Source organism: Hyperolius riggenbachi, chromosome 3, assembly GCF_040937935.1.
Source record: "Hyperolius riggenbachi isolate aHypRig1 chromosome 3, aHypRig1.pri, whole genome shotgun sequence".
In the NCBI taxonomy this organism is placed as follows: Eukaryota; Metazoa; Chordata; class Amphibia; order Anura; family Hyperoliidae; genus Hyperolius; species Hyperolius riggenbachi.
Window position 1 is genome coordinate 193964205 of NC_090648.1, and position 17598 is coordinate 193981802.

Consider the following 17598-nt stretch of genomic DNA (forward strand, 5'->3'; position numbering starts at 1 on the left):
CTGTCACACAGAGAGTTACACATATAGTTAACTGATCAAGTGTGAGGGTAATTTCCCCTCTCCTCATGGATCAGTCTACAGTCAGTTTTGGCGTCAGTAAACTTTGAAAGTATTTTGCTAACAGTAAACAAAGAGGTTGCTAATAAAATGTATACACCAGTACTTAGCAGCACTTCCCAAACAATTCCTGTGTCAATTGAAAAAAAATATGTGAAATTGATAGTATTCCTTTACCCTCCTCAGCAGTAATCCCAAATCAGGCCCGGGACAGAAATCTGCAGCTCAGAGGGGTAATCCCGTGCCCGAGTGAGTTATATGCAGGAGCTTCTGCGGATCTCTTTGTGTTATGTTTTTTTTCCTTGTTTTTAAGGTCTAAAAGCTTGTGAAACAATTGCACGGCTTTTAGACCCTAAATCTGGAAATAATCACAACGCCAGGGTGGTTAAACCTAGGTGCATCTTATGGTCCGGTGCATCACATAGAGCTAAAAGTAGGTATAGGTTTGTAGGAGCTGACCTGATGATTGTTGCAAGCAGAATGAGGGCCATGTATTTCAGCAGCACTCAGTTTACTCACGGATACATGTTCATGCCATTACACTAGTCATTATCAGTTGCCATAATCATGTCAGCTTATTCATGCAAGCCATACCTTTTCCCACTTTTGCACCCACTGTGAGTGGCATAGATTAGACAGAAACTCAAAGTCCATCACTATTTTTTCACTTTTTTCTTTACAATTTGCCCATTTGACTATTTGGACTCACTTTTTGGTCTATTGTGGAATCTTGCTCCTTTTGACACTGAACCAGGTCATCCTTCATATCATTTAGTTCATTTTCATGGATAATTTCTACATATTTTTGGCGTTCCAGTATCTGAACAGTACCTAAAAAAAAAAAAGTCTACTCATGCTTAAAATGTATGGATAGTGTCTAAAAATGAATGCACATAAGCACTAGTATAACTACACCAAATGTATTAATGTTAGCATATTTGCCAACTTTTAAAAGGTTAAAACACATTTTTTTTTTCACACCAAATATTGGTCAACTCTCCTTTTGCCAATTTTTCAAAAAAAGTCAGTGTATAAAAGTGATGCAGGAGTTTGTAGCAGACTGCATGATGTTCCAGATTCTCCTTCAGACTTTTATTGCCGGTTCTAATACCCTCCCTAATTTGCTGTGTCACTTCAACTACATGGGAATTCTTGGACATTTATTTATTTTTTGTATTTATAAAGCGCCAATATATTACGCAGCGATGGACATTAGTTTAGGTTACAGACAATATTTAGGGGTGACATACAGCAAAATTGACAATACCTGAATACAAGAAAGACCAGATCATGCAGCACAGTATGAGTACCAGGTAATGCTTAGTCACTGGAGGGGAGCATGGAGATTAGGCAAGTTAGGATCACTCAGATGCATAGCATGGGTTCACAGTAATGGAGGTGCATGATCAGGTAGGACACAAAGGAGGAGGACCCTGCCCAAAGGCTTACAATCTAGAGGGAGAGGTAAGGACACGAAAGGTAGGGGACCAGAGTTCAGCTGTGGGGTTAGAGCACTTGTGAGGGGTAGTAGGCCAAAGTGAAAGGGTAAGTTTTGAGGGCTTTCTTGAAGATGTTGAAGGAGGGGGCTGCCCTAATGGGTGGAGGTAGGGAGTTCCATAGTGTTGGAGCAGCTCTTGAGAAGTCCTGGAGGCGTGCATGGGACTGGGTGATGCGGGGGGCGGTTAGGCGAAGTTCATTAGAAGAGGGGAGTGAGCGGCTGGGTGTGTACCACTGAGTAAGATTGGAAATGTAGGTTGGACAGGTTTTGTGGACAGGTCAAGGTAGGCACAACTGGTAAAACTACTTAGAGCTTCTGGTCTTTTGACACTCATGGCAAAGACAAAAAAAAAAATCAATTAACTGTTCCCAGCAAGAACACAGCAATAAAATCAGAAGATCGAACCCATCTCAGTTTTGAACAAAAAACCTTGCTATGACCATTAATGTTCCGATTATGTAGATTTCACCTGAATTTTTGTCCTCTACAACAACTGAGAAAAGTAGTAGTGCATGCGTACTATTAATGAAACTGATCTGCTGTGAGCGACATTGTTACCAGAAAGCAACATCAGCTGAAACTATTCTAGAACAACACTTGTTGGAGGTAAGCTAGGAGTAAATCATGCCTCCTTGAATGACAAAGGAGGTGTAAGATTTTTATTCATGCACTTAAGACAACACGTTTCACGGGAGCTGGCCCGTGGACTTTTTTGTATTGACCTGAAGAAGCAGGCCAGCACCCGTGAAACGTGTAGTGAAACGTGTAGTGTAGTGCATGAATAAAAATCTTACACTTATCTTTGTGGTTTGTCGTTCAAGGAGGTCAGATTGAATTTACCCATAGCTTACCTGTACTAGTATTAGATAAAATGGGGCACCTCCAACAAGTGTTGTTCTAGAATAATTACTACCCTTCGGGGTCCCATATTTCAAACCCCAGTGTCTGTAAGAAATCCAAGGAGTGCAACCAACCAGAACTTGCTAAGCGGACCTGGAATACTGAGCAGGAATGATAATTTTCCCATAGGCTCAAATGGTGGTTGCAGATTTTTGCAACCCATCCTTGTGAGTAGAATTACTTGCTTTCTTTAACACCATATTGTATCAACGATACTGCACCATTGGGCTCCTGGTCTCTCTCATTTAGATACTTGGAGGCATTTACGACCACCAAGAATCACACCAGCTCCTTGAACTGAAACTAGCCTTATAGTTGTATGTGTAGTACTCTTGGCAAATAATTTAGTAAAATATAACTACCACACATACAATCAACTGTATGTGCAGTAAATAAATAACATAAAACTGAGTCTCAATTTTTATTTTAAATTTAAAATACAACTGGAGCGAGAAGAATATGGAGGCTGCCATATTTATTTCCTTTTAAGCAATACCAGTTGCCTGGCCATCCTGCTGATCCTCTGCCTCTAATACATTTAGTAATAGACCCTGTACAAGCATGCAGCAGATCAGGCGTTCCTGACATTATTCTCAGATCTGACAAGATTAGCTGCATGCTTGTTTCTGGCATTATTCAGACACTACTGCAGCCAATAGATCAGCAGGGCTGCCAGGCGACTGGTAATGTTTAAAAATAAATACATAAGGCAGCCTCCATATTCTGAATTTAAAACAACAGCCATCTAAACAGCAGCCATGGCAGTAAAACCTGCTACAGTCTGCAGCAAAACAGAATTCAGGGCCCTTTGAACTTTTCAGAACTAAAACCTTATCAGTATTGTTTCCTCATCCAGATAAGAATGTTTGCCTTCTATTTACTTTTCAGGGCACCCAACTAAATCTGACTCTGTCTCATTTGCATAGATAACATTTCGTGTAACATGTGCTGTACAGGATAACAGAAAGGAGCTTCAGACAATTTCTTAGTAGGCTGGTGCTACAGTATAATCTTGTTACACTATACTCTGATATAGTAAACATTGGGGTATAGTAAACTAAATATCCAGGTCTCGGCCAAGCACCATTATAAGTATATGACAGTAACATCTGGTAAAGTAAACCCTGTTACTATAGAACCTCTGTTATAGTAAACCTGTGTTTTAGCCTCTGCGGTAATCTCAGGTGTGTAGCAATAGCCATAGCAGCTGCTATGGGGCCCTAGAGCATTGGGGGCTCAGGAGGTACTTAATGTATGTACCATTACCTTTCTTGTGTTTCTCCGCCATCTGACTTTGTCTCAGTGCCCATTAACTATGTGCAGCATTGATTGCATGAGAATGTAAATTGCCCAATTAACTCATATCTATAGTATATGGGCAGGCGGCATTGCTTACATCTGAAGGCCCCACAAAAGTTTTGCTATGGGGCCCCATGATCTCTAGCTACACCACTGGGTATTCTGTACTCGTCTATATTGGAAAGCAGACGGGAGCATAGGCCATACGTCAGTCAGAGACCCATGAGCCGTAGTCTGTGGGCAGGCTGGCTGCAAATTTTTGCCTGCTCTCTATCTGCACACTATTCTGAGCCTACTTGGATTACCTCAAAAGCATGAAAAATGTCCAATGGTGTAGCTCAAGACTCAGCATGATACTGCAACAATTCTTCAACACTGGCTTTATAACTACTCTGCTATCCTAAACCTGCCTACCCCTTTAAAAGCACGCAGGCCCTGCTTCAGTAGACTGACGCCATGTCTACTGTAGCATTTTTATCTCACTAGAAGATGGCTTCTTCACTCATTTCAGGCAATCTACCAACTACAGCACAGAAGCTTAGGCAATACTGACAGAGCAGTGTTGTAGTGTGCAAATAAACTGACCTGAACTAATTCTAAGCACTAGGCTTCTGGTACCTATGAGTGTGGATGGGAAAAGGGTGCAGATGCCTATGGCTTTTGGTTATTAATAGGGTAGATTGAGGAGCCGTTAGGATAAATATACATTATATATACATTGAGAATGTTACATCTCAGCAGACAATAATTCAAGTATACATCTGCTGGTCTTAGTGAATTAAACTCTTTAGTGTTTACTTGCTAAGTGCACCACTGTAAATGGGAACAGTCCCTCAATCTGCAGAGGCTGCAAGCTGCTTCAAATGAATGCCTCAGAGGACCTGTCACCTGGAAAGTCATAATGAGAAATTGAGTATACTTCTCTCTTTCCCATGTTGTTAATTATATTTCTTCCTGGTATATATATATATATATATATATATATATATATATATATATATATATATATATATATATATATATATATATATATATATATATATATATATATATATATATACATATATATATATATATACATACACACACACACAACACATTTCTTCTCTTAAACTGCAGTTTATTTCAGGGCACTTTATTAGGCCTAACTGAAGGAAATGGCCTACTCCACACAGCTTCAGAGGATAGCTATAAACCGTAACTCGAGAAATAATATTTACCATAAAAGTGTCCGAAGCCCATACTTATGGCTATAACCAGAGCAAGAATAATGCACTTGTTGAGGTTGTTCCCCGTTTTGACTCGTGGTTTGAGCTCAGGAAGTACTGGATGATCAGGATCACACCTGTTCTCAGACTCAGAGCCAGATACAGTTGATCTTTTGGGGCGGCGACGCCGAAGGATTGGACCAGAGTCATCACTTGCTTCATCATTGCTGGATTCATCTGCACTGTGTTGTGAGGGGTATACTGCAGAGAGAGAGGGAAAGATACACAAATACTTTCACAAAAATAATAAACTTTCTTTATCTATCATCTGCATGAAGAAATGGGTTACCCCACTTTTAAAAGCAGAGTATCCATGTGAAAATATTGGCACTACTGCAATTTTTGTATAATCAAAAGTATAAGCTTCCAATCACATTCCGTGTCGAGCAATAGGATACCTGTAAATCTAAAATGGAAGCAAATGCAACCATTATAGGTAAGGCACTTTTGAAACCATCCACATTTTCACTCACCTTTTAAATAAACAAAGGCCCCCCCAAAAAAGTGAAGAATTATCATGCCATCTAGACAAATAGCTGTTTCACTGGTAACACATTAGGTTGTTATGTTGGAATAAATAGATTATGTTATAGTATATCATACTACTGCGCAGACGCAGAATGCTCCCAGCTGTGGGAGCGCAGCTGGGCTACACATGCGCAGAAGAGGATGACTGGCCCTGAATGACAGAAATAGTTGCAGCTACTATGGGAGAACGAAATGGCCAGGGAGGACAGTGGGGTAGCCCACTCACCTCATGGTGTTAGAGCACATGTGTCGAACTCCAGGCTTGGAGGGCCAGATCCATGTCAGTGTTTAGGATGGACTGAGAAAGAAAGGAATGTGTTCTACTTGATGGACCGCACCTTTCCTGATTCCGACCCATCAATTCATTTGAGCTGTGTCAAAAATGTGTGAGGATCTCGGCCCTCGTAGGACCGGTTTGACATCCCTGCATTAGAGGAAGCCCCAGGCGAGTATAAATAATGCAGTCTGAACCATGTCAGGTTCACTTTAAATACCTAAGTAATTAAGAAAATCTATAGGAAATATAAAATACTAGTACATACAGTACACTTGGAGTAAGTAACAATATGACCAACTTAAAACATAGGATATGCATTTTTTTAAGTAAAGCCAACTATGCAGTACTTGACCTTATTTCCCCCACACAAAGCAGGGAAAGGAAAAATCTTATGCCACACAGTCTGTAAAGGAATACACAATGGTCACATACAAGGAAAAAAAAACTTATCAAACAGCCTTCATGCAACATATGACTATACTGATATTTACATGATTAACAAAATTGGATTTAAATACATGATTCCATTCATTATTACATAAGAACAACATTCCTGAACATGAAAACAGATTGTGGTTATAGACAGTAAGCTACTACAGAAAGAAGTCTTTTGAGCACTTCTATACTAACATGCAAATCAAATCAGTGAAAAGGCAGCACAAGGTTAGAGTTTCAAGTTCAAATGCCATGCATTCCACTCACTACTCCAAACTAAAACACATTCTGCAAAACTGCTCCAGCTCCCTACAGCAGTGGCTGGATAGTATAATGGTTAAGGGCTCTGCCTCTGACACAGGAGACCTGGGTTCTAATCTCGGCTCTGCCTGTTCAGTAAGCCAGCACCTATTTCAGTAAGGAGTTTCTTGGGCAAGTCTCCTTAACACTGCTACTGCCTACTGAGTGCGCTCTAGTGGCTGCCTCGCAAGCGCTTTGAGTCCGACAGGAGAAAGGCGCTATACAAATACTGCCATTATTATTACAGTCAGTTACCTGCCTTCTGGGTTGCGTTCAGCAGTAGAGCCCTGGTTATCAGTCTGCTAGGTTGCCTATAGTACAGCTAATAAGGCTGCTGTTATGCTGGGAATACACCATACGGTTTTACCCCTGATAGATGAGTTCGATAGATAGTTTCCGATATTCCTGCCGATCGTTTTTTGGCTCAATTTCTCATAGAAGTGAATGGAAAACGATAAGAAAAATGAGAGGAAGATAAGAGAATCGAGCAGAAAAAAAAATGATCGGTTGGAGAATTGAGCGGAAAAACGTATCGTGTGTACCCAGCATAAGAAGTATTAGGTGCATTTGCAGCTTTGGAACAAAGAGATCAGTGCAATTTATTTATTTTTAAAATCAGCATCTGTGTATATGACAACCACTCCATGCCAATGTCTGCTAAATTCCTACACAAGCACACGTCATTCTTCTTTGCCAGGAACATCCCCCACCCCACATACGCTCTAAAAAGAATCTTAAAGACCCGATCAAACCCAAGCCCCCCCCCCCACGTGCGTCTATGCAGTTTAGGGCAGGGGCTTAATTGCGGTGTCATCATGTGGACAATTACTGTGGTTTAAAACTTAAACTGATCATTTTTTGCAGTGGTCTATTACAGTATTTTTACAAAAGCTGTATATAATGATACTGGTTTATCCTGTACTAGGAGAAATATGAAGGCCATTATTACAGACCTGCTTTGTAAAGTTCCAGTTGTATGGCATTTCCTGTTACCTATACCCTCCATGTTCCTGGCCCAGAACAAGAATGCATCTGGTGAAATCAGAACACCCAGTCTGTATCCTTTTCCCAGGTTGCTGACTCAAACCACTGAAGCCACTAGGTTAGTTTAATAGCAAGGTTGCTGACCTTTGAAGGATGTCAGAAATTGCTTCCTACTTATTTCTGCAGGTGCAAGAGGAACATGCAGAATTAAGTGGAATACTTTTGTTTGCTGTGGGTTTATGTTAGTGGGTTTTGTGAGAAAATTCTGCAGTAGGTAAGACCATGCGCTTATCCAAAAAGCCATGCCCTTAAATAGTAGGTTTTTAACTCACAGATCCATGGAACCCCCTTTGTACAAAACACAATAAGGAGCGAACAAAATATAGAAGGAAAGGAAGGAAACCGAAGATGTAATAAACATTGTAACATAGTCATCTGATACATTTGCCATGGAACACAGTGTTGCTTTTTGTTTCTGTATAATGACCACATGCAGATCATTGAACTGACAGATTTCTGCTCTGCATACTCATTAACCACTTCATGCTATAGGTTTAATCGTTAAAATGCGAGCGCACACAAGCGCTCCTGCGTCAGAATGGATGTGTATATAAATGTCCTATTAGAACTAATGGTGCACAAACAGGACTTTTATAAAATGTCCATTTGGCATGAAGGGGTTAAAGAAGGATTTTATCAAAATGTCATTTGTTTTCACAGTATCTGAAATTAAACATAAAGGATGGCCGAGTTTTAACGGTAAAGAAGAAGTCTAGCTGAACATTGGCTTTCCGTTTTGGACAATGCAAGGAGGGGGTTGGGATCGTGCCACGCAAGTAACTCTACTGCTGTAACATGTCACCATGACTTACGTCTAGAGCCTATGACATTCAATGCAACAGCTCTCCAAGATCTGGGACATACAGACAGCAAGACTTGGCAGAGTGTAAAACTGATCCCGTGGAAAACACTTTTCATAACTTAGAACAATATTAAGCAGTATACAGTATTACAAATGATTTGTAACAAAGTACAGTAAAACACCCATTATCCGGCACCAACGGGGATTTGCTGATGCCAGATACTGTAACTGCAGTTTCAGGTTATTTGAGAGTCAATGTTAAAAATAGGCCTAGCGATAAGACAGTACTATACCCCACACTGTATACTTACCATAAAATTTGTGTTAATGTTAAAATACAGTAATTAAAGAGAATTCGAGGTGGGTTTGATAAATCATATTAGGACACAGTGAATACAATGACCAGCCTCAGTGTCCTTCCAGCGTTCCTCCAGCCCCCCCTCCCCAGCTTTATCAAATCCACCTCAGGCTCTCTTTAAAGACAAATTAGGACAAAGGACAGACTTAGGCCTCTTTCACAGAGGGACGTTAGAGTCGAACGCTATAAAAAATTATAACGCAGACTAACACACAGCAATGAAAAGTCTGTGCGACATTCACTGTGCACACGTTGCATTGTGTGTAATGTGTAGCAATATTTAGAAAGTGCTGCATGCTGTGCGTTTAGCAATACATTTGCTGCGTTAGTGTGTTGCACACACTCAGTAATGTGTTTTTTTTTAAATGTAACGCATACGCTGTTTTCAGTTCCATCACTATGCGACGAAAACGGTGCACCAAGAGATACATAACCCAGTGCAAAATTATGTCCAATTGCATAACCTACATGCGCTGCGTTAAGGGCACGTTCTGCGACTTTAACGTCGCATCAAACGCAACGTCCCACTGTTAAAGAGGCCTAAACGTAATGTAACAGAGGTATATTAATTAAACTTATTGAATAAGGACGTGTAAAAGTAGATGTATGCATCCTGCAAGGCCAGAATTTTTTTTCTGGTTGCTGGAGACTTCGGCTGGGTTCACATATGACATAGCGTAAAAAAGTAGCGATTTTGGATTGTGCATTTGCAATTTGCTATTGTGCCTTTACCACATTTTTGCTGCATTTTTTTACGCGTTTAACATGCGTTTGCGGTTCGCTAATGGAAAACACATATGCATTTTGTATGAGTTTTTTTTTTTTTTACATTTATGCAAATCACTAGGAAGACAACAGGAAGCAGAAACACATCACAGATCTTTACTTTTTCATGAAAAAAATGCAATGCATATCCGTTACCATAGACATTCATTATGTGTGTTTTGGCAGCCAGCCTGCATATTATGCAATATTACCAGCGTCTGCAGAACGCTTACTGTAAATTGCAAGTGCAACACTGGTACTTCTGCGTCCCATTGACTAACATTGCTGCATAAAGCGCAGCGTTTCCTGCTCCGCAAGCGTTTCTGCAACGTGTGCACCTGGCCTTCTGGTTAACAGAGTTCTGGATAACGGGGGTTTAACTGTACAAAAAAAAATTCTTTAGACACCGAATCCCAGAGTTTAAATCCTGGATAATGTAATAAACACTTCTAGCATAATACTTAATTACTGATATAAGATCCAACCGTGAACAGTATAGTGGAATACTACCCAGCATATTTCAAGGTCAACTGTATTCTCAGTGCAATTAGTCTCCCCATTATACTCAGCACACCCTGAAATCATCCTGATGGGTTGAGTGGCAAATGCCCTATACTGGCATTGGGAATACTCCATGAAGTCTTATATCAAACATACGTTTACAGTTTACTCTGTGTAAAAGGGCCGTTGGCCACAAAATCCATCAAGATGATTTCCTATGATCTGTACTGTATGCAGTCTGATCAAAAAGATTGAGCAATTCGTTGTATATGAATAATTGATTCTTATGCTATATGTGTTTATTACCTTTCCCAAGATTAAGCTTCAGTGTTTGAACCCTGAAATGTTGTAGTCTGTCACAAGTTATTTAGCAGTACAATCACCTCCCAGTACCAGTTTTTTTCCCCAACATTAATTGAGGTGTCACAATATCAAATCATACTCTTAAAGTGTACCAGAGACTAAGCAAGTGAAGAAATCGATACTTACCCGGGGCTTCCTCCAGCCCCATAAGCACGTCTGAATCCCTCACCATCCTCCCGTGGTCTGCTGTTCAGCCATAATCAGCCCTGGTAACTGGCTCAGTCAGGTCCAGTGTAGGTCTTCTGCGCATGTGCAGTAGACCTGGACTGACATGACTGAGCCTGTTACCGGGGCTGATCACGGCTGAATAGCAGACCGCAGGAGCGTTGCGAGGGACTCGCACGTGCTTATGGGGCTGGAGGAAGTCCCGGGTAAGTATTGATTCCTTCACTTGCTTAGTCTCTGGTACACTTTAAAGTGAACCTAAAGTGACTTTTTGAGAAATTTTAGTAGAGGGAAGCTACTGAATAGTGCGAAAGCTTCCCTCAATTATCCTTGACATCACCGATTCAGCGATATAACCCTCCAAGGGCTTGTCATATTTCCATTTCCCCTGTAGCCATGCTCCACTCCAAGCACAGCCACACTGCGCATGTGAAAGTCCTGGTCGCAGCTGCGCAGTAGCCTGTGCATGAGGCACTTTGTGCTACTGCACAGTCGTGACTAGGCCTCCTACAGGCGCTGCACTCTGCTGAGCAGCGGAGGTGGCGATGAGGACACCAGCCTTCCCTCTACCTTGGTAAGTAGCCAACATTTCATCAACAATTCATCCAACATACAAAATCTTGGTAACAATGCTAAGGCTTTATCTACCACTATTATAAAAGTACAGTTAACATGAAAAATGAAAAAAATTTGTTTCACTTACCTGGGGCATCTACCAGCCCCCTGCAGCCATCCTGTGCTATCGCAGTCACTCATGGCTCCTCCGGTCCCCCACCACCAGCTAGCTTTGTTTTCGCCGACTCGGGAGTCGGCGGGCCGGCACGAGTACCTTTGCACGCACTCCTGCTGGTGCAGGAAGCTATCGTGGACATTAACACATACATTTTTACATACATTTTTTCTCATTGCACCTGCAACGTGTGAAAATGTACGTGTTGTCCACGATAGCTTCCTGCACCAGGGGACACGACTCCGAGTAGGCAAAAGCAAGACTAGCTGGCGGCAGGGGACCGGATATGCCATGAGTGACTGCGAGGGCACAGGATGGCTGCAGGGGGCTGGTAGATGCAATTAATCGTATTTGTTATATTCAGGATTCAAAAACAGATCTAATTTTTTTCACATCTAAAAAACGTCCACAAAAAAAGTTACGTAAAATTAAACAAAAACTACTGTAAGTTTTTAATTTAAAGTGCATGCTTATTTTTTAAAGGTACTGTAGAAAGGGATAATACAATTTATAACATATTATAACCGAAAGAGGGCATTAGACCTGTTATAGTAATATAAAGATTAGTTTGAACATGGTAATGTTTAGAGATGACGACATTACTGTGCACATTTGACAAGATAACTATAGAGACTCTTACCAGTTTCCGGCTGACTGAATGTATACTGGCTACTTGAAGAAAAGCTCATGTTTAGTTCACTATTTTCAAGTACATCTGCTGCAATGTCTTCTTCTTCCTGGTTCCTGGATACATCAGGCTTTGGAGTATCCAGGGTGACAATGTCAGAGTCGTCACTAACAGTCTCGCAGTGGCCATCATCTCCCGAGATGACCTCTTCACTGTCACACGTTGTATTTTCATAGTTGGATACAGTGCTAGATCTAACAGAAGGCAAATCCTGCCAATGGGGACAAAAATAGCCATTTATGAAAATGCTAGGTTTATAAAAACATACCACTTAAGAAAGACCTGCAAAATCTAACTTCAAAAGGAAACCTCTAGTTGTTAAGTCTCAAGCTCATGGTGAACCAGAACTCGTTGGGGTGTGTAAGGGGCTACAATGAACTGCAAACTGACATCAGCCACATGGATTCAGCATTGTCAGCTGGGTATTAGCAGCAAATTGTCTGGGAATCATGTGAAGTGAAGTCCCAACAGATAGCTGGTTCAAAATTCAGCATCAAGCCCCTCTCTTCAGCCTTGCTAAAATTATGACATCATTAAGAGATTAAAAAACTATTAGGTCCCTTTTACACATGGGGCAGTCCATCACAATGCATTGCACAAAACAGCCACATCTTGTCGCACCAGTAGTGATAGCACTATGGGGACATCACATGATACACAGAACATTGTGTTGCAGCAGGTCCCGTCGCGGCACCGCAAGAGTTGCATTTGCGTGGTGCAGTAGCCCTGAAAGTGAGGCATACTTTCCATTGATGGCTTAACGCACAGTGCAGTGTGATTGTTAACAATCACACCATGACAATTGTAAAAAAGGCCTTACTGTATCCATAAGCTTTCATTTATTTATTTTTAACAGACTATTTTAGAAGGATTTTTCACAACAAACAGGGACCAGGCAAAGTCACAAAGATTGCACAGAACATGATTCAGAATAGAACATTCACAATCTGAAATACCTGAATACTGTTCTCTCCTCTCAACCCTTGCATATAAGTAGTTAAGGGTGAGGTTAAAGCTGGCCACTAACGGTCCAATTTCTAGCGAAAAATCGTTCGAGCGATCAGAAATTCTGATCGGATTGGTTGTAAATAATCTCCATTGGTGGACACAATCGATTATGAACGAGTGAAAAAAATGTCGCCTGAATGAATTTTCGTCCAACGAAAATTTGGATTTTCTTGGTGGTCGTGATAGATAGGAAGCAATGATTGGTTAGTTGATGGTGTAGTGAACGATTTTTCGTCCGATCAGAATTTCTGATCGCTCGAACGATTTTTCGCTAGAAATTGGACCGTTAGTGGCCAGCTTTAGGCACCAGTTGGGTGGGTTAAAAAAGTAAATCTTAAGTACAGGAGAATTGTTAAGGTGCCCATACATTTAGACATGTAAAGGCAGATTGTCCATGAGACAGACCTCTCTCTAATCAAATCTGATCAGAAAGAGATCTGTTGCCTGCCCATACACCACAGGCCAATTCCTTATAGAGGCAAATTCCTTAAATCCATCCAAAATCAGCCTAGCAACGCCACCTCCGCCGCCTGCCTGGCTATCCCCTAAATGTAAAATCCCCCCTGGTGCCTGTGCAGTGGAGTTCACACCTGCTCCGCTGGTGCAGCTCCCAGCCTCATCTGCCATCATCCCCATGTCCATCGTTACCACAAGCACCATCACGCTCTACTTAGGCAAGGTTAGCAATGCAGCTTGTCAGGGAGATCAGGTCTCCTTGAACTTGTTCCACAAAACTGCTTACTACAAATTATTTATTTTTTTGAGGGAGCTGCTGGCTGTGGATTTGCTAGCTGGCTGGTAAAATAAGATTGGGTTGCAGTTTGGGAAACTCTGCCTCATGGTGTCCAGAGGACAATTTTAGCAGATACGTCAAAGATCAATTTGGAATCTCAGAATATGAGGCCTTGCTCTAGGAAAAGTCTCTGCAATGCTGCTGGTAGTTACATACTTTCTACATTATTCACCTTTACTTCACCATCACTTTGTTGAAATATTCATGAAAATTCTTCAATGCTTCCTTTATTCAGCCCATAAAGTATGAGTAGCATGCGTATATTAATCCCTTATAATGTAAGTAGTTTAGCAGTTTCAAAACAAAATGGCACTGAAATTTTAAATACAATTGTGTTTCCAATATTGGCAATACCAGCGATTTTATCCATCACCTTATGTACCAATATTTGTTATAATGTCATCTATTTTTAGTTTGCAGGGAAAACTTCACTAAATGCACATGTCACACCAATGCATTTGCACCGAGTCATTCTCTAACCGTTAGCAGAAAACCAACCAATCAGAGCCCACCAACAAAGCACAATAAAGTACTGTATTCTTCAACAGGGGAAATTCCTTAGGCACAGTGTACATACATTAAGCATACTTTTGGCTATATTTAGATATTACAAGGCTGTCACAATGTGACTGACCTAGTTAATGAAGAAAAACATTTAGTAGAAACATATGGCAGACCTTAAAATGTGAACATGTGCCGAATGGCTGAAGGGAAGGAACAGATGTTTCAAATATGACAGATAACGTTATTAAATAAAAACCGTACAAGTAAATCCTGACCTTTACTTTCTAAACATGAGCAGTTTGCCAGGTTACACAAACCACTATGCAGCTTCATGCTGATGACTGGTTCATTAATAGGATTTCAAGCAGCCACTGTGACAATACGGGCCACCATTTTGCTGATGCAGCATCTTCCAGTATAAACAATATGTAGTGCCAGACACAGAGGTCACCCAGCAAGCTATTCTAGTTTAATCTTTAAAATGTAAATTGTACTGGAAATCAACAGTTAATCTAGAGCTTTGCATATGTTGATGTACTCCATTACAGCTGCCTGCTACTAAACAGGCAAATACTGTACTTGTATTTCCTAGATAGCAGTAAAAGATCTGGCCAAACACACAACACTGATGGATATGTGCGCATATTACAAGTGTATATCTTGAGATCCCAGAGACTTGTAACAATCCCAAATACAGGGATAACTCTTGGCATAAACATTATCTAATGCTGGATACACACCATGCATTTCCGCGTTCGATGCGTCCGTCGATACGCATCGATTCGATTATTTCCGACATGTCCGATTCAAGCTTCGATGGATCGTTAGGTCGATTTGCCATACTTTACATGGCAATCGACCTAAAAATCATCGAAATGCATTCGGAAATGCTCGGAAATAATCGAATCGACGCGTATCGACGGACGCATTCGACGCGGAAACGCATGGTGTGTATCCAGCATAAGACTTGAAGAGGTGTGTGAAAATATTGCTGAAATACATGCATACTCCTTTCAATAGCAGCTTCCAATCCTTTTTCTTATGAGACACCCTTTTCTATGAGAGACTATTGTGTCAGGTAACAACACCAAATTAGGGTGTTTCACACACAGAGAAGCTAATTTATCAGACCAATGCCCCAAAAAATGGAAGAGAGTTTGGAGGAGCTGCCAACAGCAACAAATCTGTCTTCAGCTCTCTTTACTAGTATTCTGCTGTGAATATGTCACCTATGCCAAAACTCACTCTCAAAACAAGCCAATACAGAAATTTAAGTGGAACTGAAGATTACCGGTAACAAAAAAAACAGAGTTTCACTAGTCGTCCTGTCCTGCGCCAGTCATCAATGATCCTCTGTAGGCGCAGGACTCTAATACGGACGGGAACGCAAAGAAAGATATGCGTGGCCAGGGCCGCACAGGCACAGTTGCAGTGGACTTACAAGTCCAGAGAAATTAAACTGCACCGCGAGGCTGGCAGAAGCCCCAGGGAAGTGAAACGCTGTTTTTTGTTAATCTTCAGTTCTTCTTTAATAAATGCCAAAACACACCTGAATCACATTTTTGGAACTCTATTTTCTTGTATAGTATATGACAACTAAACCTAAAATTGAATAAGGCAAATATGAATAAAAATCAGGATGATGGAGAGAACCCCTAAGCATCAGCCATTTGTCCTTACAGCTTCAGTACAGCTGGCTTCCTATCTTCTCTGGATCTTTTGGTGGCTAAGGCTACATACACACTTGAGATAAAAGTCTTTGGAAAAGGCAAGATCACAGTCCAATTTTACCCCATTCCATATAGTATGAGAGCCATACTCTACACAGTCTATTCTATTGAGCTGAACTCCCCATCAGATAAAAATCTTTGCAAGATGCTGCACACAAAGATGCTGCACACATGCAACAGATCAGTATCTGCAAAAGATCAGTTCCTGAAAAAGATCCGTTCCTGCAAAAGTATGGCTCGCATATTACATAGAATGGGGTAAAATTGGTCTGTGATCTTGCCTTTTCCAAAGACTTATCTCAAGTGTGTATGTAGCCTAAAGGCTCATACACACATCAGACTATAGTCTTTGGAAAATGAAAGATCACAGACCTATCTTACCACCCTTCATGTAGTATGAGAGCATTTCTACACACACATTCTGTTCTATGGAGCTGAACTCCCCATCAGAAAAACATCTTTGCAAGATGCTGCACACACAGATGCTGTACAGACACAAAAGATCAGTATCTGCAAAAGATCTATTCCTGGCAAAGATCTGTTCCTGCAAATTGCATTCATAGTCTATGAGATCTGCAGATCTCATACACACCTTGTTTAACTGACATTCATCTGCAGATCTGAAAATCCATCCTGGTGGATCTGATCTGCAGATGAGTGTCAGTTAAACAAGGTGTGTATGATGATCTGCAGATCTCATAGACTATGAATGCAATTTGCAGGAACGGATCTTTGGCAGGAACAGATCTTTTGCAGATACTGATCTTTTGTGTCTGATCAGCATGTTTGTGTGCAGCATCTTGCTAAGATTTTTTCTGATGGGGAGTTCAGCTCCATAGAATAGACTGTGTAGGAATGCTCTCATACTACATGAAGGGTGGTAAGATAGGTCTGTGATCTTTCATTTTCCAAAGACTATGGTCTGATGTGTGCATGCACCCTAGTGCTACGTACACACATGCGACAACGATCGTTCGTTAAGAACGACGAACGAACTTTTAATTGATGAAAGAACGACCTAAGTAAAGATAGTTTTAAAATGTGTGTAACGATCTGATCGTTAGAACGAACGTTACATCACAGAAAGCAACTATTGCGCCTGCGCATAAAAATGAGAAGTTCCATGGAGAAATAGTGAAATGCGCATGTCAAGCCTAGTACGAACGATCGTTTCCAACGATGTACTACTTTTGCAAACGATCGTCGTTGGTTAAAATCCGCCGAGACAGAACTTTCTTTTGTAGCGATTTGGCTCGTTCGTCGTTTGCCTTAATAGTCGGTGGTTCGTTTTTTGTAACGATCGTCGTTGGTAAAGATCGGGGAACGATCGTTACAAACGACTATAGTCGCATGTGTGTACGCACCTTAAGGCCACATACACACAACAGACCATAGTCTTTAGAAAATGAAAGACCACAGACCAATTTTACCCCCTCTTCCATGTAGTATGAGAGCCATACCTACACAGTTTATTCTATGGAGCTGAACTCCCCATCAGACAGAAATCTTTGAAAGATGCTCCACACAAAGATGCTGTAGACATTCAAAAGATCAGTATCTGCAAAAGATCTGTTCCTGCAAAAGA

The 17598-nt window shown here is 41.0% G+C and overlaps 1 protein-coding gene across 1 annotated transcript in view; it reads right to left on the bottom strand.

The window, feature by feature from the left end:
• CCPG1 (cell cycle progression 1) overlaps window positions 1–17598 on the bottom strand; it is a 60310-nt gene that overhangs the window by 20050 nt on the left and 22662 nt on the right. The window contains exons 5-7 of the mRNA XM_068275488.1: window positions 11931–12189; window positions 4975–5223; window positions 767–888 (exon numbers count right to left, since the gene is read on the bottom strand). Coding sequence (XP_068131589.1) covers window positions 767–888; window positions 4975–5223; window positions 11931–12189 — 630 coding nt within the window. The remainder of the gene's footprint in view (window positions 1–766; window positions 889–4974; window positions 5224–11930; window positions 12190–17598) is intronic.